At 41.7% G+C, this 21224-nt stretch overlaps 1 protein-coding gene across 1 annotated transcript in view; it reads left to right on the top strand.

The window, feature by feature from the left end:
* Usf3 (upstream transcription factor family member 3) overlaps positions 1-21224 on the top strand; it is a 65661-nt gene that overhangs the window by 29815 nt on the left and 14622 nt on the right. Inside the window, exons 2-5 of the mRNA XM_059277174.1 lie at positions 8160-8275; positions 10019-10083; positions 11867-11895; positions 14288-14370. Of these exons, the coding sequence (XP_059133157.1) occupies positions 10037-10083; positions 11867-11895; positions 14288-14370 (159 nt within the window). The 5' untranslated portion in view covers positions 8160-8275; positions 10019-10036. The remainder of the gene's footprint in view (positions 1-8159; positions 8276-10018; positions 10084-11866; positions 11896-14287; positions 14371-21224) is intronic.

Genomic DNA, 21224 nt, shown 5'->3' with positions numbered 1-21224 from the left:
TTTCCTATCCTCCTAAGAGCCAACCGACACCTACCAAGTCAGCTGGAAGCAGTTTTTTTTCCCCCCGGGAGAAACGACACCCCTATTCCTATTTACTTGCTTTTTATAATAAGCAAAAGTCTGGGATGTTAAGATCCTGCTCTCACTCTTCCGGGTCTTACGTCTTACATCATCAGGGGGGCATGGATGACTACGTACCGCCATGTGATCCCGCAATCTCCACCTTAAAAAGCAGCACATGGACCCCCACCCTCTCTCTTTTTTGTTTCCTCTCTGCTCTGCTCCTGCCACTTTTCTGTCTCTCCAGGTCTGGTTTCTTTCTAATAAAGCTCTTTCTAACGTTGGTAGTCATAGCCATGGCTTGTAACTTTTCTGCCATGCCCACCGACCCACCAGTGGCATTCATCCTTTCAAGCAAAACATTTAAGTGCCATATTCTCTAGGTCTGTTAAGTGTTTGAAGATTATCTGTCCATCTGACATACGTTTCTGTAAATCTGGAGAACCTAACTAACATAACTATAGAAATGACAAGCATGGGTAACTATAGTTCTATAAGTCTTATCTACCTAAATAACCTCAGGACTAAGGTTACACATTAACAAAGTAAACAGTCTATAAGCAGATGTACCATATAAGGACAATGATCTCAAAATTGTGACAATACACAAAATATCTTAAACAGAGGTAGAAATGTATAATGCAATATGCAATATGACAACAGTATCCTTAATATATGTCAGTATACAAAATATGCTAAACAGAAGTAGAACATACTTATAGTATGACATATAATTTTATATTTGCATCATATACAAAATATTTCAAATAGTAGAAATATATGTAAAATACAACAAATGTAGTTTTGTATTTATATCAATATACAAGCTATCTTAAATAGGAATATAAGAATATAATATAAGAATAGTTTACATTTGTATCAAATATACAAGAATCCATATCAGTGCAAATTATCCAAGGCTGATAGTTTGCTAAATTAGTTTATTAGTAGATACAATAATCTACCTTAATATACTATACCTATCCTTTCCTCTTTTTCTTTTCTAATTTTATTGTTCCACCCCCAACCCTATAACCATCCATCCATAACTTGGAGAAAAATGAAACCTTTGGGAGAGGGGCATTGTTTTCTTAGAATTGCTTCTTGCTGTTTAGGGGGCAACGGTATCTCTGTGAGATCCTGTAAGAAAGCTAAATGGTTAAGTCTCAATAGGACTACTATAATGTTTGTAGCTAGTCTCAGAGTAATGGGTAAAGTTATCTGAAGTGTAATATGATGGACCATCTCATCTTAGAACTGTCCTGAAGAGTTTATAGTTTACAGTTCAAAGCTGATTATTGAGTAGTGTTCTTAGGTACAATGGCATCTTTCTGGACTGAGTAGAGTCTTTGTGGGGGCCCCTTCTTCCTTCTGGAGACTTCAGAGATTGCTATTGGAAAGACTTATTTTTCACTGTAGAAAACTTGTACATTATTAATATCAAAATGGAAAGTTTGGATTTAGGGTGATTTGAGAAAGGATTTCCAGAAATCAAGGATAAGCATGGAAAGAAATAGAATCTTGACAACAATGGTCCCTAGATTATTGGTTTTCTTCTGTGTCACACCAGTTGGCTCTTCCAGTATGATACAGAATCTCCTAATTTTTCTTTTAGCAATATGCTTGGGTTTAGAGAAGGAGAGAGCCACATTCCAACTCCAAAGCCAGCTTGATTTATAATTGAATTGGGATCACACCTATTCTAGAGTTGAAGAGATATTGATGTTAGTCAGTGAGATATTACCCTGTAGAGTATATTGGCACCATTAGGTCCTTCCTTTTTGTGGTAGATGTCTAGGTATCCAAGTCCTTACGATTTCTTGAAAATGAGTATTTCTATTATCCTGTAAAGACAAAAAACAAAAACAAAAACAAAAACAAACAAACAAAACAAACAAACAAACAAACAAACAAAAAACCAGAACTCTGCCCCAACCCTTGTTTGTTGAGTTTTTCTTACAACTTGTAGAGATGTCACATTGGTGGAAGGGCTGTTCTCCTCATTAAGGGGTTTCTCCTGTTTGAAGCAATTTTTTTAATTAATTTTGTTGGTATCCATAGCTTTTCTTCTCCAACAGAAACAAAAGCAAAACCCCTTCCCCAGTGTAGGACGTATCCTGGTTTCTATTCTGAGGTCAACATATCTTTGAAGTAAACTGGTTGGTTTAGCTCAGGACTTTTTTCTGTTGTCCAATGTCTCTCCACAGCTGTTGTCCCTTTCTTATCAGCATTGAGAAAATTCAGGGTTAATAAAGCATTATGTAATCTATTTCTAGGAGTCATTGTTACCTCTTTCTTGTAGCTGGAGTTTTTCTGTGTCCCGACCTGCTGGCAGTTGGGGCAAATCTCTCCCACTAGCGTCCCCCAAGTAAACACACAGAGGCTTATATTATTTATAAAGTGTATGGCTGTGGCAGGCCTCTTGCTATCTGTTCTTATATCTCAAATTAACCCATTTCTATGCATCTATACCTTGTCATGTGGCTCTTGGCTTACCAGTGTCTTACACCATGTTTCTCCTGGCGGTGGCTGGCTGCGTCTCTCTGCCTCAGCCTTCCACTTCCCAAAATTCTCCTCTCTCTTTGCCCTACCTATACTTCCTGCCTGCCTGCTGGCCAGTCAGCACTTTATTTATCAATCAATCATCCATAGCACTTCCCCTTTTCTTTTTTTTCAAAAAGGAAGGTTTTAACTTTCACATAGTAAAATTACATATAACAAAACAGCTATCAAGCAAGAGTTACAGTTATAATAGCTAGTCTATTTATAATATCTAGTCTATTTGTACTTTATCAATCAATCATCCATAGCACTTTCTGTTTATTCAGCATAGACTTTAAAGTTCGATTGGATCTTTCTATGACTTGGCCTGTGGGGTTGTGTGATATACCTGTAACATGCTTTATATTGTAATAAGCAAAAAACTGTCTCATTTTATTTGAGATGTGTGCTGGAGCATCATCAGTCTTAATTTGTACAGCTATTCTCATGGCTGTAACTTCTAATAGGTGTGTAATTACAGAGTCAGCCTTTTCAGAACTCATAGGAGTTACCCATTGGAATCCTGAATAGCTGTCAATGGTATGGTATATATAGTTTAATCTTCCAAATTCTGCAAAATGAAACACATCCACCTGCCACATTTCATTTCTTTGTATACCTTTTAGATTGCTTCCAGCAGGTAATGAAGTTTAGTTATAGAAGGAACAAGTAGGACATTTTTTACAATTTCCTTGGCTTCTTGCCAAGTGATGGAAAAGTCCTTTTTCAAATCTTTGCTGTTTACATGGTGTTTCTTATGAAATTCTCAGTGTTCTAGCACATTACCTGTTAATAATTGATCAATCTCATCATTACCTTGTGCTAGAGGACCTGGCAGACCCATATGGGATCAGATGTGTGTTATATATATATATATATAGGATGTTCCCTATTTCTGATGATTTCCTGTAATTGTAATAATAGTGAAGTTAATTCTGTGGTATCAGGAATAAATTCAACAGTTTCAATATGTAAAACAACTCTCTCTGCATATTGAGAGTCAGTGACTATATTGAGGGGTTCTGTGAAGTCCATTAGTACCATAAGAATAACATACAGTTATGCTTTTTGTACAGAGTTGTATGGACTTTGAACCACTTTACTTAAGTCTCCTGATTTATAACCTGCCTTTCCTGATTTATTTGTATCAGTATAGAATGTGGGGATTCTAGAGATTGGTTTTTGCTGTACAATGTGAGGAAGGATCCATTCAGTTCTTTTTATGAATTCTATTCTCTTGCTTTTGGGATAACAATTGTTCATCTCTCCCAAAAAGTTACTGCAGGCTCTTTGCCAGTATTCACTATCTTTCTGTAAAGAGGAAATTTCCTCATTAGTTAAAGGTACTACAATTTCTGCTGGGTCCATTCCTGTCCACTGGTGAAGTCTTAATTTACCTTTTAGAATCAAATCAGAGATCTTTTCTACATAATTCTTTAACTTCTTATTTGGTTTACATGGTAGAAATATCCATTCCAATATAATATCTTGTCAAAATTTTAGAACATTTTTATCACCCAGAAACTCCAAAACCATTAGTTGTTGCAGGGAACCCGGTGGATGAGAACCGGCCACCAAAGGCAGCAAGTGCAGAGACTGACAGGCCAAGGGAAACTGCAGGCAAGTCCAGGAGTTCACAAAATGCAGTTTATTAGAGACTCAGGGAGCTGCCTTGGGCAGCAACAAGACAGGAAGGTCCTGGCGCCCTCACAGGCAGGAGAGATGGGGCCGGACGCTAAGCTGGACTATGCTATGCAAAGGTAGTCTTCCACCCACCAGAGTGTACCTGGGCTTTCTTTTAGAAAAACAAACAAACAAACAAACAAACAACAACAAAAACCCATGTAACTAATATGTCATTTGCTAGGTAAGAAACTGTCCAGACACCGTTGACCAGCACAGAATGCTCAGCTGACCGTCTAGTGACTGTCTATCCTTATGGTGTTTGTAATTCGTGCCGGTGGCACTTAATGGACAAAGTGGCAGTCCGTCAACAGAAAAATGGATAAACAGCTAGTGTTCTAGGTTCATCCTTAGTGAGAAAAAGGAGCAGACTCCTGGAAGAAAGTATATACATTTATATTCAGCTGAGTGTAAGCTTGCCCCAAGAGAATTCCAGCTAATACATCTATATAAAGTCGAGAGGAGGAAACAGGACAGTGATTACTTCTAAAACTGGGAAGGGATTGACTAGGAAAGGCCAAGAAAGAACTTTGTCTGGCAATAATGTCTGTCGTTTGATGAGGATTGGGTCACAGAAGTGTGTGCATCTATCAAAGCTCACTGAATGGTGTACTTAAGCTGTTGGAATTAGTGTGAGTTTTACCTCAAGGGGAAAAAGGTCCTAGACAATGTGACTTTATGGAGATCTGAGGACCGACCACCATGTGTGAACCACTGGGTTTGACTGCTTTCCCAAGAATTGTTTCTTTCCACACAGATATAATTACTCATAGATTATTAATATAATATTTTAGCATTTATCTTTAAAAATTCATGGCACTTTAACTATTTTAAGGAGTATGTTTATTTAGTCATATAAATATTGTATTAAAATGCCGTTGGGCTGTGTGTGACTCGGTGGTCTAAGGCCCTGAGTTATTTGACCCCAGTGCCAAGAAGAGAAGAAAAGCCATGTCTTCATTAGTAGGTTTATTGGTCAGTAGACAAAGATTATGATAATGTAGTCTTTTATTCTGGTTACTTTTTAACATCGGGAATGTAATTTTGGAGGGTGGAGAGCTGGTTCCGTCAGTAAAGTGCTTGCCGCATGTGCTTGAGGACCCAAGTTCATGTCACCAGCACCATGTAAAAGCTAGGCATGGCACACATCCCTGTAATTCTAGTGCTGGGGGAAGAGACAGGAGTACTCCTGGGGCCCTGCTAGTCAGCCAGTGTCTGTCTCACAAGCAAGAGCCAAGGAGGAAGCACCAGCATCAACCTCTGACCCCTCACTTCTGTCTCTGACAGGAGCTTACTGTGTATTTCCAGCTGACCTGGAATTCATGACCCTCCTGCCTCAACCTCCTTGGTGCTGTGATTACATCCATGTGCCACCATACCAAAGATTTTGTATTCTGCTGTTTTTCTGAAGTTATTTTTCTGAAGTTTTGTGTGTGTGTGTGTGTGTGTGTGTGTGTGTGTGTGTGTGTGAACTCCATGGGGTTTTAAATATAGAATTATGTCATCTACAAATAGAAATAATTTAACTACTTCCTTTCCCATCTATATCCCTTTTAGATCTTTTTGTGTGCACGTGTACATATGTGTCTGATGTATGTATGCATATGGGTTTGTGTCTGTGCATATGTGAACATGTACACTTACTTGTGCATGCATATATGAAGACCAGAGGTTGGCCTTGAGTATCTTCCTTCATTGCTCTTGACCTTATTTTAATTTCATTTTGCTTTGTTTTGTTTCCCCAGACAGTTTCTCTGTGTAGCCCTCACTGTGCTGGAACTCCCTTTGTAGACCACGGTGGCCTTGCAGAGATCCACCTGCCTCTGCCCCCTGAGTGCTGGGATTAAAGCGTGCACCACCACACCTGGCTATAATTTTTAAAGATAATAAAGGCATGCACCACCACACCTGGCTATAATTTTTAAAGATAATAAAGGCATGCACCACCACACCTGGCTATAATTTTTAAAGATATCATTTTTAAAGATAATAAAGGCATGCATCACCACGCCCAACTCTTATTTTAATTTTTTTAAAGATAAGGTCTTTCACTGAACCTGGAGCTTGTTGTTTTGGCTGGACTTTGACTCGTGAGCCTCTGGGATCTGCCTGTCTCCATCCATCCATTCTGGGATTACAGACATGTGCTGCTATCCAGACTTTTTATGTGGGTGCTGAGGATCTGAGCTTGACTGCTTATGTTTGCACAGCAGACACTTTGCCCCTGAGCCACTTCCCCAGCCCTAGAAAAAATATTTTTAAGTGTTTTGAGAAACTCCACATTGATTTCCATAGTGGCTGCAATAGCATACACTCCCTTGAATAGCATTTCCATTACAATCAGGAACAGTAAGAGTGTCTGCCTTCTTCACTCTTATTTAGTATTGCTCTCAAAGTCCTAGCCAGAGCAAGAAGACAAGATAGAAAGCTATGGAAGGGGGGCAACCAAATGGAGAGCCAGTGATAGAGGAAGTCACCTGGTGTCCTTCTGTGGCCTCCACACGTGGGTACACCTACACACTCGTGCACACACAAACACACAAAAAAAAAACTAACTAAAAATAGACTTTCCATATATGTGTGACCCATTCTTGGTATATGCCATTTCTGGGCATAAACCCAAAGGATTATATATGCTGTTATTATAGAGACACTTGCCCATCCATGTTTATTGTTGCTCAAGGAAATAGAATCAGCCTAGATGCCCATCAACAGATGAATGGATGCTGTAATGTACACACACACACAATAGAGTTTTATTCAGTTGTAAAGAAAAATAAAGTTATGAAGTGTGCAGCAAATGAATGGGACTGTAAAACATTTTTAAGTAAGGTAAACCTTGGCTCAGAAATGAATCCCACATGTTCTCTCTCACCTGTGGACTCACAGACATGAAACTCACAGATAGAAAGCACTGGTACCCTCCGGATAGTTATTATCTATGCCTGGGAAACATTACCCTAAAATAGAGCTAAGTTTCTCAGACTTTTTAAGCATAGAGAAAGAGAAGAAAGGAAAAGAGAAAAAGATGTCATCTAAGAAGATCTAGGATCCTAGGCCAGTCTTAGATGAAGCTGTAAAGTATGTTGTTGCATACACAGTGCACATGCCTTCAGCCTGTTTCCCAGCTCTGAGCAAGTTTTCAGTCACTCCTACAAAAAAGAATGGGGCAGGGAGATGGCTTAGCACTTAACGTGCTTGCTGTGGGAGCAAGAGGACCAGAGTTCAGATCCCCAAACTCCACAAATACCAGGAGGTTCTCACCTGCATTCTAGCCTCTGGAGGTAGAGATGGGGTCCCCAGGACAAGCTGCTTAAGGAGACTAGCCATGTAGACAGCAAGCTCTGAGTTCAACTGAGAGTCATTGTCTCAAAAAGAATAAAGTAGAGGGCAATCAAGACAACTGGCGACACCTGTGGATGTCCTCGTGCCTGCACACTCACACACTCATATGTGCTCACACACACGTGAACACTCACCACACAACGCCCATTCATGCATATGTAGAGAAGAAATGAAATTTTACATAAGGGAAAAAGGAAATGGAAAGGTAATTTTAGAATTGAGGGCTGGTCTTAATATTAGACATAAGATGGAGGTCTTCGGAGATCCATGAATAATAAGGGTCCCAGGGACCATGAGCAAACAGAATAGAAGAGAGCATGTCCACATGCCCTCCACTGCCTGTAAGACCCCATAGTTGCCCATTGGGAAAAGGCTTTCGAGAGCAATTACATTCACATGTTCTCCAGTGGTGGAGAGCAGTCAGGCTCATCCTTCATGCCTCGCAAACCTGCCTGCGTGCCATTAGTTGCCAGCTTCATCTCATGCATACCTGGTGCCTGTAAACACTCATGGGCTTTTCTTTTTTATAGTAAGAAGAAAACATAACCTATAGAGACCATCTTCTGGCAGAAGATGATAGATTTGAACCAGAAAGAGGAGGAGCTGGAAGCCAGGAATCCAGAGTGAAGAAACCGCGAGCCCTTGGGTGAGAGAGGAGACAGGTTGTTTGTGTACTTACGTGCTGACTGTCCCACACTGCTGTTATGTGCTTATCCACGGTGAGTGGTTGTCTATAAGGAGAAGGTGGAACAGGAACAGGCTGCTGAAGTGAGTTGTTTTTGAAAAAAGAAAATCGTAATGCTTCTTTTTTTGTGGTGTGTGTGCATCTGTAACACGTGTGTGGAGGTCAGAAAACAGCATGCAGGAGTCGGTTCCTCTTTCTACTGTGTGTATCTTGGGGTGGAACTCAGGTCTTCAGGCTTGGGAGCTCTGTTACCCACTGAGCCCTCTTGCTGGTTTCCACTACACATTCTCCACAGGCCACATCAGTCAGGACGTCTGTCTGTCCCTTGCCTGCCTGCCTTCCTTCCGAGGGTGGATGCTTGTTCTGAAATATCTCAGAGCTGACATTCCTGATCCCTGTTGCTGCCAGGCACTGTGGTGTTGGGCCTTCCTTGCGTTATTTCATCCCCTTCTCAAAACAACCCAGTTATGGAGATAAAACAACTGAGACTCTAAAGGGGTTAAACAGTTTGCCCACAACCAAACAGCTAGGAAGTGGCACAATCCGATTTTAAACTCCTGCTTTGTGAGTTTACCTCTATACTTAGTACCTCCTTTCCCTTCCCAGAAGAAAAAGGGGGAGTTGCTTTTGTACCTCCTTCCCTGTAGCCCAACAAGCGCCCTAGCTTGACAGCCTCTTTTGGAAGGTTGGTTGCCAGTTCCTGAGAGTTAAGCATTAACATTTTCATTATCAAACTCTGGAAAAGTCAGAGAGGACCAAAAGAAGTCACCGTAGTATTGCTGACCTTGCATGCCTGCACTTTCATGTATTAATGTTTCTGCTTCCAGGCCTTTTCCTTTTTTTTTTTTTTTTTTTTTCTTTTTTTTTTTTTTCGGTTTTTCGAGACAGGGTTTCTCTGTGTAGCTTTGCGCCTTTCCTGGAACTCACTTGGTAGTCCAGGCTGGCCTCGAACTCACAGAGATCCGCCTGGCTCTGCCTCCCGAGTGCTGGGATTAAAGGCGTGCGCCACCACCGCCCGGCCGGCCTTTTCCTTTTATGTATATTTCCCTATAGCACATCTGTTTTCAGCCGAGTAGTGATGTGTGCCCATAATCACAACACTTGGGTAGCTGAGACAGGAGGATTACCAGTTTTGAGACCATCCCTGGACTATATAATGAGACCCTGTCTCAAAATAGAGAGGGGGAAGAGGAAAAAGAATGGAGACAGAAAGGAAAATCCACTGTCTTCATGCTTTAGTATCGGTAGAGTTTTCACACCCACATTGTAGTGAGTCTCCATTGGGACTGCTGGCACCTGGCAGCTAGAGAAAGGCTCACTATGATTTACATCTGCTGCTTGTAATAGTGTCTGTCCTTTGTTGTTTCTGGAGAGTCATCTGGCAGTGTGTTCTTACAGTTCATGCTGGCCAAGCACTTTACCAGTGAGATCTTACTGTGAAGCCCAGGCTAGTCTGACACTCGCCATGCAGCCCAGGCTGGCCCTAACCTTATGATCCTCCTGCCTCAATCTTCCTAGGACTGGGATTTCAAGCATGTATCCTATTTTCTTAAACCTTTTTAATCTACAACACCTGGTCAAGTGTTTTTTGTTTATTTTTGTTTGTCTGTTTGTTTGGCTTTTTGGTATTAAAATGGAATTTGCCATTTGATTTCTCCACACTCTGGAATGACTAAGTGTCTTGGTCTTTTTATCCCTTTGTAGGTTCCTATCACTGCCACCATGCCAGAAATGACAGAGCATGAGACACCTATGAAAAAGCAGCACAGGTGTGTATCCACAACCCCAAATAATACCATGTAGGCAGGTAAGAAACAGAATTAGCTCCCAGTTTGCTAAACAGTCCTTAGTGAACTTGCATTTGGATGCATAGAAAATAATTAATCTCCAAAATATGTGTGGATGGGTAGAAATAGATTTACTAAAAGAGATACATGGATCAAATTTACCCGTCCTTATTTTCTCAGCAGTGTGACAGATAAGAATGGTCATCAGTAGTTGAAGCGTATCAGTCACAAGGGGCTCACAGAGACTGAACTGACAACCAGGGAGGCTGCATCAGATGGACGTAGGCCCTCTGCATACATGTGACAGTTGTGTAGAGTGATCTTCAGTGGGAGTGAGGGCTGTCTCTGACTCGGCCAGCTTTTGGAACCCTGCTCCTTATACTGGGTCACCTTGCCCAGCTTTGCTAGGAGGGGAGGTGCTTAGTCTTACTGCAACTTAATATGCCATGTTTGGTTGCTATCTATGGGAGGTCTGCCCTTTTCTGAATAGAAACGGAGGAGGGGTGGATGGGAGTGGGCAGAGGGGAGGTGAGAGGAGGGACTAGGAAGAGAGGAGGAAGGGAAAACTGTGATTGGGTTATAAAATAATAATAATAATAATTTTAAGAAATTATCTCAAATCTATGTTACATGTTTGCTTTCTAAGGACATTTTCACTGGCATCCTGAAACATTTAGATTGTATTTAATTTATAACATTATAATCCATTAATGACAATATACATAGCATTACTTTTATTTTCTTATAACCACTTTCCTGAGTTTCTAGCATTTTAGGCAATGTCTGCTTAGAATTGTGTGGCCACTGTTTTTAATTAGGTTGAAACTACTATATTCTCTTTTCTTCCCAAATTGGGGAAAGCTGGTGTGTTGGGTAATTAAGAAAAAGGGAAAGTCAATGTCTTTAGTGGAAATTTTAAGAAAAGGTAAGAGTTTGGATGACCTGAGTGTGCAGATGGAAAGATGACTCAGATGCACTAACACTAAGTGCTGTTGTCCCGCATCCCCTCACTGGGAATCTAGACGCTGCCCTGCACATTGTTCCATCTCTTTCCCGGCACATCGCAGTGAAGTCCCATTTTCAGATAGTGAAGTTTTTCTGGATTGAGTCTGTTCTCACATGTGGTTTCTGGGTATATAGAGAGAATTGTTCTTACTTCCTGAAATTATTATCTTGTTGTTCAAATCTTAAATGGTCTTTTAATTAAAAACCCAGAGCCAGATATTGGTGTGAATGCTGAAAGATCGTAGAAGCAGAGCAAGCCACAGCTTCCTCACCTCGCCAGCTCCCCAGCCGATCCTGTTTCCTCAGACTGAAAGCCTCTGAGTCCTCACCCAAAAGGCTCTCAGCTGAACTGCTTTAGTTCCAGTTTCCTGGAGCCTTACATACTTTTCTCTGTCCAGCCATGTCACTTCCCAGATTTAAGGTGTGTGTGCTTCCCAGTACTGGGATTAAAGGTGTGTGCCACCCTCTATGTCTGATCTAGGTCTCTAGGTCTGCCTGACCTCTATGTCTAACCTAGTGGCTGGCTCTGTCCTCTGATCCTCTGGCAAGTTTATTAGGGTATACACTATATCACTACAATATCTATTAAGATTATCTGCATTAAGGTTCTTATACCATGATATGAACCAGTTTTCTTTTCTTTGGGTGGTTCTTTATTGCTGCAACAAAGACAGTTTCATAACACTCACTTTAATGGTTATGAGAGTAAAGATTCTTTTTTATTATGCTCACGTTACCTGTCTGTGCGCTTCTATTTCAGAAAGAAGAATCGGGAGACACACAATGCAGGTGCGTACCGCAACTTGAACTCTGCTGGAATTACTTATGCTGCGGCTGATTATGCACCTTTTTATGTTGCCACATGGAATTATTTGTTATATTTCAGAAAGGGCAACTTTATTGTCTTTATTGACAAAATATTCCCAGAGCCTCATGGAGCTGTCTGTGTGATATCTGATTTGTAGCCTACTTTGGATTTGTTATGATATTAGAATATTTGGGGGGCTAGAGTTGGAAGGGCTTCACTCAGGACGCTGGGAGAATAAAGGATATAGAGGGGCAGCTCCCTGAGGAAGGAAGAGATGAGCCGTGGGCTCTTTGAGTGTGGCAGTCTTCCTTCTGAGATAAAGTCTGTCTGTGTGACCCAGGATTGCCCTAGAACTCACAGAGATCCACCTGCCTCTTCCTCCTGAGTGCAGGCATTACGGGCTTGTGCCGCTACACCTGGTGCATGTGGAAAATCCTAAATTGTACAGACTTCTATTTTAGAAACAAATGTATAAAATCAATATGATCTTATCTCTAATGTTAGAAGTACAGGACAACCTCAGATAAATGTACAATATTCATTTTGTATCCATTTTCACTTTGACACAGTATGAAACATTTTATTTTTAATCAGAGGCTGCATTCTACATTCAGAAAAAAAATTAAAAATTGCTTTGTGTTAATCTATATCCATAACTAAAGCTATACATAGAGGATCTTTTGGGAGAGTTTATCCAGAAAGATACATTGAACACTGGTGAGATGAGTTTATCACCTTTGAAATCCACTCTTAGATAACAGTGAGTGCTATTGCTAGAAAATTAATAAAGTAAACCACACTTAAAAGCCTAGAAATCAGTTATTAAAAAGGAAGACCTTAAGAGATAGCCAAGAGTAGTGTGTATGTGTGTGTCTGTGTGTGTGTGAAGGTGCCCACAGAGGTTTAGATCCCCTAGGAGCTGGAATTACAGGTGGTTGTGAGCCATGTAATAGGAGTGCTAGGAACTGGATCTGGTCCTCTGGAAGATCAATACATTCTCCCCACTGCTGAGCTATCTCTCTAGCCCTTAGGCATGTTTTTACTTTTAGCATCTTACAGAAATTATCTAGATGAACTCTTGTGAACTCTTACAGTCTGGAACATTTTGGCAGTTAATTGACAAGTTTTCAGTTGCCCTGTGTCCTCATTTCTGTTACCATAGTAAAATATCCTGACCAAAAGCAACATAGGAGGAGGAGCAAATTTATTTGGCTTACAGTTCCAAGTTACTGTCCATTACTGAAGGAAACTCAAGGCAGGAACTCAAGCAGCTAGTCACATTGCATCCAAGGTCAAGAGCAAACAAACAATAAACACATTCTTGTTTGCTTTCAGCTACCTTTTTTCTCTCTTGTGCCATTAAGACCTCATCCTAGGGAATGGAGTCACCCACAGTAGACTAGGTTTTACTGTATCAATTTTCAATTAAGACAGTCCTCCATAGATAAGACCACAAGACAACCTGATATAGGCAATTTCTCATTAAAATTCTCTCTTCCTAGGTGATCTTAGGCTATGTTAAGTTGATGTTAAAGCTAGCTGGTACTCCCTGTTTCTTAGATAGAAAAGATCCTTCCTGGCCAGAGTGGGTATCTCAGGAACCATAGAAAACCAAGCCAATGCCTTTTCTTATCTATTTTAAGACACAACCAACAGCTGCTTCTATTCCAGAAAGGCCTAGTCATCCTACACTAGGTGTTTTAAAGTTCTTAAAATTTAAAGAAAGGTCTCACTTGCCAAAAAGAGTCAGCTTATGGTAACTTATTAGTGGTTTCTTTAAATTTGGTTATTGGGCTGTTGTGATGGCTCAGCAGATGGAGTGGCTTGCCACTGAGCAGGGTAACCTGAGTTTGATAGCTGGAACAGACATGATGGAAAGAGAGAACTGACTCCAGCAAGTCATTGTGTGACCCCATATGTGTGCTGTACACATACACCTACACATGTGCATACACACACTAAAATAAATAATACATGTAACAAGATGAAAGTGAATTTGAAAAATAAATTTGTTATCAATAAATCATAATGGAAAGATGGCCTAATAATAATTCCTTTTTAATTGTTTTAATGTAGTTATTTATGGTTTTCTTTACGATGTTTATAAAAGCGCATTTATTTCATAATATTTGACTTAAAATATTGCATTCTTAGAAACTTTATGTACAATCTTACTTGTCTTTGATAAATAATGATTTTCGGCTCAAGGTTGAATTTCTTTTCCTTTGTCCATGCTAGGGAGGTGCTCTGCCACTGAGCTACAGCCCCTAGCCTCTTCCATATGATTCTTTCCTGACAATTCCTTTGCCCTGGGAAATTGGGCACTTTGGCCACATAGTATAAGGGTTGCTAATGTGTTTTTCCTCTTTCTAGTGGAGAGGCACAGAAAGAAGAAAATCAATGCTGGGATAAACAGAATAGGAGAACTGATTCCGTGTTCCCCTGCTCTGAAACAGGTAGGCGTCCCTCACCCTCTGAAACAGGTAGTCCTCCCACCCCCACTCCTGAAATAAGTAGATAGCCACCATATTTCTTTTCTCTGCTTGTTAGTAGACAGTGCTCTCAATTATTTTGGTCTTTAGAATAATTATTTTTGTTCTCTGTCATTTATCAAGAGGAGGGAGGTTTCAAGTTGATAGCCTCATTTTTCATTCATTTCATTTTTCTATACTTTAATTTTTCTTGTGTTTCTAATCATCTCCTAGTACAGTTTTCCACATGGTCAAATGTACCATGTGATTGCTAGACTGTTGTTCCTTTTCCAATAAATTGCTAAAGTAGCACCATGATTAGATTCATATAATCTACTATGTTTCCTAGCATTGCTTTCTCATCATTAATATTCTTTATGCTTTGAAAATTCTTACCTAGGGTCTTCTAGGGATTTTTAACTTATTCTTCATGCTCTCCATACATGCCCCATCCTCTTTTTTGAGCCAAGGTATTGCTGTGCAGACCAGGACTCAATATTCTCTTGCCTCAGCATCCTTACTTGGGATTACAAGTATGTGTCATCACATCTGGTCTCTCCATGGCCTGTTAAATCCAATTAGTACTTGTAAATCTCAGCTTAATGCATGATATTTTTCCCTAATGAAGGTAATTTTTAATTTCTTAAAATAATGAAGATAAAACACATTGAACACAAAATAAATGATTCAAATAACATGGAATCTTGAGAAACCAAAAGGAAATTGACATCCCACTTTCAAGTTATGACCGCTAATAAAATATTGCACATCTGTCCGGACATAGATTTATCAGTGAGTATCAGTTCTGCTTTGGAAAGTGACTTCATCATTTTCATCCAGTGTACATACTAAACTCTTCTTGGTTGTAGATTACTTTCTCATACAATCACCTCTCTTTAATGATTATATAGTATTCCTTTGCAGTTGGAATATAAGAACTTGTAGTAACTTTTAAAACTATTTTTAATTAAGTAATCTATGTAACATATATGAATCCATAGTAAATAGTATTAAAACAATAAACATCAATGTTCTTCCTGCTTCCTAGCCTTAACACAGCTTTCATAGACAGCCATTCTCAACTGTTTGCTTTGATACTTCGTTTTTCATTTCTTAGTTTTCTGTATACTTTTTAGCTTTTAAAATTGTGTGTGTTGTCTACTCCTGATGTGAAGGCCAGAGGGGGACATGGGATGTCTTCCTTTATTACTCTCCATCTTTTTTTTTTTTACATTGTGTTTTGCCTGCATGTATGTCTGTGTGAAGGTGTCAGATCTTGAGGTGCAAACAGTTGTGAGCTGCCATGTGGGTGTTGACAATCGAACCCAGGTCCTCTGGAAGAGCAGCCAGTGTTCTTAACCGCGGAGCCATCTCTCCAGCCCCCCACTCTCCATCTTTTAAAGATATAGTGCTTTTATTAATTCTTTGAGAATTTCATTTATCACACAGTCTATTTTGATCGTACTCATGCTCAGCTTCTTCCCAGCTCCTCCCAGTTCCACTCCCTTCCCCGCTCCTCCCAACAGTATGCCCTTTTTGTTTTTTGTTTTTTAATAACCTACTGGGTCCAGTTTGTGCTGCCCATGCAGTCGTGGATGTGGGATCATTGATTGGTCAACTCACTCCACCCTAATCAATTTCAAGAGGACCACCCAACTCTCATGGTGTGCCTGTTTCTACCTACACCCTGGGGTTAGCTGCAGGGGTAGCCATGCTGGCTTCATATGTGGGTGGACTCAGGCCTTCATGCTTACACAGCAGGAGCTCTTGCCCTCTGAGCCTTCTCTTCAGTCGTGAGCACTTTTAGTTCTTTGCACACATTCAGTGAACTCTTGATGCAATTTTCTGGGTGGTCAAATTACTGCATGACTTCTAGTTTTGCCTTTTTTTTTTTAAACCCTCTAAGACTTTACTTCCAGAACCTCTTGTCCTCTGTTTTTAATCTTAACCAGTTGGTCTCTTCAATCCCTAGTGGTTACCTTTTTAAGGTTTTCTTATTCTGTGTATTACATCTTGTGCCATATGCTTATTTCATGGGTTCTCATCCCTAAGGGTTGTATGGGCTTTCCCTGGAAGTTTTCTGGGTCTCCCAGCCCCTAATTCTCTTTTTTCCTTTTCATTTAGGTATTTTGTCTAAGTAAAAATGTTAAGCATTTTATTTAAATGTTTGCTGACATGAGTTTTTGGGGTTTTTTTTGGGTGTTTTTGTTATTGTTTTGTTTCATACTTGAGAATGAGGCATCCAAAGTCAATCAAAGTTTCTATGCCTTAATTTGGGGACCAGGAGATGTACTTAACTCTGGAGTGGCTGAAGGACCCTATAGGAGTATGGTTCAGTGCAACACCCAGCCCAGTGACTTACTGATCCCAGTGGACGCCAAGATTGCCGCTCAAGGCTGGGCTGCTATTTCTCTATTCACAATTTGCACACTTGCCCCAGGATCACCTTGCAGGAATGACCAGAGAGATTTGTAGGCCCAGTGTGGGCAGTGTGGCAAGTGTGTGGGTATGTGTGGGGGTGTCTTTAAAATGTCACTGGACTGCTTCGCCTGGGGAGTGTCAAAGGACCCCACAGGGTCATGGAGAGACTCAAGTCAGACTAGGGCTGGGTATAGGACCAGAACTGGTTTGCTAGTGCAGTTGCTTAGGAATTCATCTAGCTTTCCCAGCCTCAGTTTCCTCCTTGGCCAAGTGGAAGGAAGCAGTCTTCGTCTTGCTCCGCACCACCCATGCTCTAGTGTGGAGCTGGGTCTGAGCAAGTGCATGGACTGGGCAGGCTCACCTCAACTTCTGCCTGGGTGCCCTGCCACACTTCCCGCCCCTTTCTGCCCTAAGGGGCACTCTGAGCACGGCCCTGGTGCTATCCCTGTTTTCAGGCTTCCTGGTTTGGAGGCAGTGCTGCAGGAGAAAAGTCCACCCACGTGGAAGAGACGGGTGGAGAGGTCTGTCGGGTGTGGTGCTGATCCAGTGACCAACACTCAAGCGTGTGCCCACTCACAATTCTTTCATTATGGATCTAGCCTGGCTTTCCAGATACAACCCTGAACCAGACTCCTCCAGTCACACAGGGTGGCATGAGGTGGTGATTCAGCCTTCAGGGAGCTTGCCGGTGCCTGGTCGCCCTGTCTCTGGCTCAAGCATAGAAAAGGAGCCCTGAGCAGGCTCACAAAGTGATTGCACAAGGGGGGGGGGGGGTCTCTTTCTTCCTCTACTGTAGTTCTGGAGGCCTGCCTGTCTGTCTTGAGGGACAGACACAACACCGGACTAAAATTCAGCCATTCTAAGTCTCAGCCTGGGGTGTTAGAGATTTGTTCTTAACACTAGGAGACTGGCCTTCTGGGAGATATCCAGAAGGCTGGCCCTAAGGTATCCACACACCCCCAACTGCACACCCCTCTTCAAAAGAGATACTTATTTAGGGCGGGGGGAAGCTTGGAGAAAGAGAGAGAAAGAATTTATTAATAAAAAGAATCATCAGCTTTTTTAAAAAGCTAATCAAATATGCTTATGTTTGGCCCTAAATGTTTTGTTTTCCTCAGGAAAGCATCTGTCAGTCTTCCCTGGGGGTAGAATGGTTGAAGAGTGGGAGCCTGCTCGCTAGAGTTCTGGGCTGGTTCAGGGACAGGGCCAGAGAATCTAGAGCTGAAACACAGTATTTTACTTCATCCTCATCTTGGCTAGTTGTGTTCCAGCTGTGCCTGAGGTTGAAATTTCCTAGTTCCAATTTCACAGGAAACAAATTCACCTTGTGTGGTGAGAGCAGGAAGGGCAGACTTCCGTTGGCTCAGGACATGGGTGTGGGGAGGTGCCGAGCAGCACTGCTCAGTAACCCTCTGGTGGAGCCTTGTACCTCGGGTGGGATGATAGCAGGGCCTTCTCGGTGTGGAGACTTGGAGGATTTTAAGGCTGGATCAGCTTGCTCCTCAGCATTCCCCCCCAGACACTTTAAGTTCTTTTTATCCCTGCTGGGTGGATTAAACTTTAGTAAATATGTGGGATTGTTGTTGTTTGGTTGGTTGAGGTTTTTTTGTCTTAAAAAAAAAAAACAAAACAGACTGCCCCTGCTTTCAGGAGCCTGAGGCAGGAGGTTCACAAATTGAAGAAAAGGAAAAGGATTGTTTTCTTAACACGGGGCTGGTTGTGTTGTGTTGTACTTTGCTCTTCTTTGCCCACATCTTGAGGTGCAGGGGCCTCTCAGTACGTGTTGGAAGCTGCCTGGTAAAACCTTACCTTCCTACCTACTCTTGGCTTTCATTCCCTGATGTCCTTTTTTAAAACTGTTGCTGCCTTTTAAGCCATGGCTGTCCTAATCAGCAACTGCAAAGGCTTCTTCAGCCGAGGTGATTCTGTTCCCTCAGGCACTGACTCTTTCAAAGCTACCAAGGGAACTTATGTAAATCTCTGTCCCTCTAAAGAACTCATGATTCAAAGGTTGAAGTGGAATTCTGCTCCTCAGAGAGGCTGAGTAGCAAGTCGCTCACATCTCCCCAAAAGCCCTGTCCTTCTCCTTGCCCCCACTTAAAAGCCTGCTCCACCCAGCTCCTCCCTACCACTTCCTGTCAGCTAGTTGCTGACAGTCTCCTGGCTGCAGGTGGATTTTATTTAATCAAACAAAGGTAACACATCTTTGCATCATTAACAAATGTTCCAGAGCATAAACAAAAGTAACACACCTTAAAATAACAACATTCCCAATTCTTGTAAGTTCGTGAAGAAAGGAAACTGGAACCATTTCACTTTCTTAGAATGTGTCTAGAACGTGCAGCAGAGGTCAGTATCCGGCCCCCAGAGCAGAGCAGTTTACAGGTTGTCTTCACAGTTGTTGTGTGCCCTGTCTGTTGTCTGAGCAGGTGGGGGGTGGGGGGCAGGTGGCTGAGCATTATCAGGTCCTACTGTTGTTCTGATCCTTGTTTTAAGAAAAGACAGTATTAGTTTTCTCTTTCTGATTTTGCAGTACTGGGATGTGAAACTGGAGCCATACATACTATGTGGACACTCTACCACTGAGCCACACCTGGTTTCCTTTTTCTAAGAGTTTCTTGGGTGTGCATATTGGGTCTCTATAGTGAGTCAGTTGAAGGAACCCAGAACTGAAGCTTATTGAATCAAGGCACTAAGTCACGGTGATGGATACATGAGAGAGTAATAAAGGATGGGAGATATTAATACTGTGTACATTGGAATGGAAGTTAGTCATTCAAGACCACATGCTTAGTCAAAAGAAAGAAACCAGAAATGGTCAGTGGATGGCTTAAATGTTTCTTAGTAATAACCTGGCAAATAAAAGAAATGCAGCCATTAGAGTCAGCTAGCCCCCCAAATGTGATATGAAAATGCCTGTAGGATACATCTTTAGTAAAATGTATTGCATGATGTTCATAGCATCCTTCTGTCTAGGTAGGGGTGCGTGTGTGTGAAGACAGTGGAGGTGGAGGTGTAGATGTGCACAGAGGAGGTCCTTGGGTATCCTCCATTGTGCCCTCCCTTATTCACTGAACCAGAGCTCACAGGGTTGTTTGTTTGTTGTTTGTCTTGTTGCCGAGGCTGGCGACCAGCAAACCCCAGCAATATTGTAGTCTCTGCTCTCCACCCTCAGCACTGGGGTTACACGTGCACACTCATGCGTGTGCGAGCACACACACACACACACACACACACACACACACACGGATGCTGGAGATCCAAACTCAGGTCCTCATGTTTGTGCAGAAAGCTCTCTTACCCACTGAACCACCACCCTAGCAGCAGCCCTGTCTCAGCTTTGAAAGAATATATTGGCATGCATTATTTCTGGAAGGATATGCATGCAGCTAGCTTCATAATGATTGTTTTGGGGATGGGATCTGGAGAGCAAGAGCATAGGGGAATGCTGCTTTTCAGTGTTTATCCCTTCATATGTTTTATATTTTTGCCATATGCATATCATGTTTTTGTTCCCTGTGTGTGTATGTGTTTGTGTGTGAGTATGTGCACATGCATGTAGAAGCCATAGGTCAATGTTAGCTGTCTTCCCTGATTGCTTTCCACCTTACTTTTCTGAGACTTGCTCTCACACTGAACCTGGAGTTCAGTGACTCAGCTGAAGTGGCTAACCAGTGAGCTACAGAGATCTGCCAGTCCCTGACTCCCCAGTGCTAAGATTTCAGGTGGGATCTGCCATGCCCCGTGCTGCTGATCCGCACTCAGGACCTCATGCTTGCGGGGCAAGTACTTCACTGCTGCACCATCTTCCAGCCCCCACACTGTGTTTGCAGCCTTAAAGTTTGTCATGACTGTGGTACTCACGAGATGGCGCTGCTCTTGGAGAAGACCCAAGTTCTGTTCCCAGCACCCATGTCAGGTGACTCATAACCACCCGTGACTCCAGCTCCTAGGGCTCCAGTATCCTCTTCTGAACTCTGTAGACACCTGTACATGGCATTTTCTCCCACATAAACACACACATACACATAATTAGAAATATAAAATAGTCTCCAAAAATTTTAAGGATAAAAAAGTGCTTTAATGTAAAATTTACCCTTCAAAAAAGTTTAGAAATGGAATATTGTAAGAGCCTGGCAGTAATACTCAGTCACGTGAGATCCCTTTCTCAGCCCATTATTTAGTATACTTTGAGGTTGTGGTTATCAGTAGAGAACAATCTGAAATCTGACATTGACATAGTCTTGAAGACCTCTGTGGCCTCTCCTCCTGCCAGTCTTTACAGTATGCCTCATCCACCATTCCTGTCTTCACACATAACAAGGTTGGCCCTGCCTGAGTGCCTTTGCCTTCTGACCCCGTGACTTGGCTCTTCTTCCTCCGGATAGCCTCAGCATATGCTGTGCCCCTTTCAGGGG

The sequence above is a fragment of the Peromyscus eremicus genome, chromosome 12 (genome assembly GCF_949786415.1).
Source record: "Peromyscus eremicus chromosome 12, PerEre_H2_v1, whole genome shotgun sequence".
NCBI classification, from domain to species: domain Eukaryota; kingdom Metazoa; phylum Chordata; class Mammalia; order Rodentia; family Cricetidae; genus Peromyscus; species Peromyscus eremicus.
This window is presented reverse-complemented; position numbering and strand designations above follow the sequence as displayed.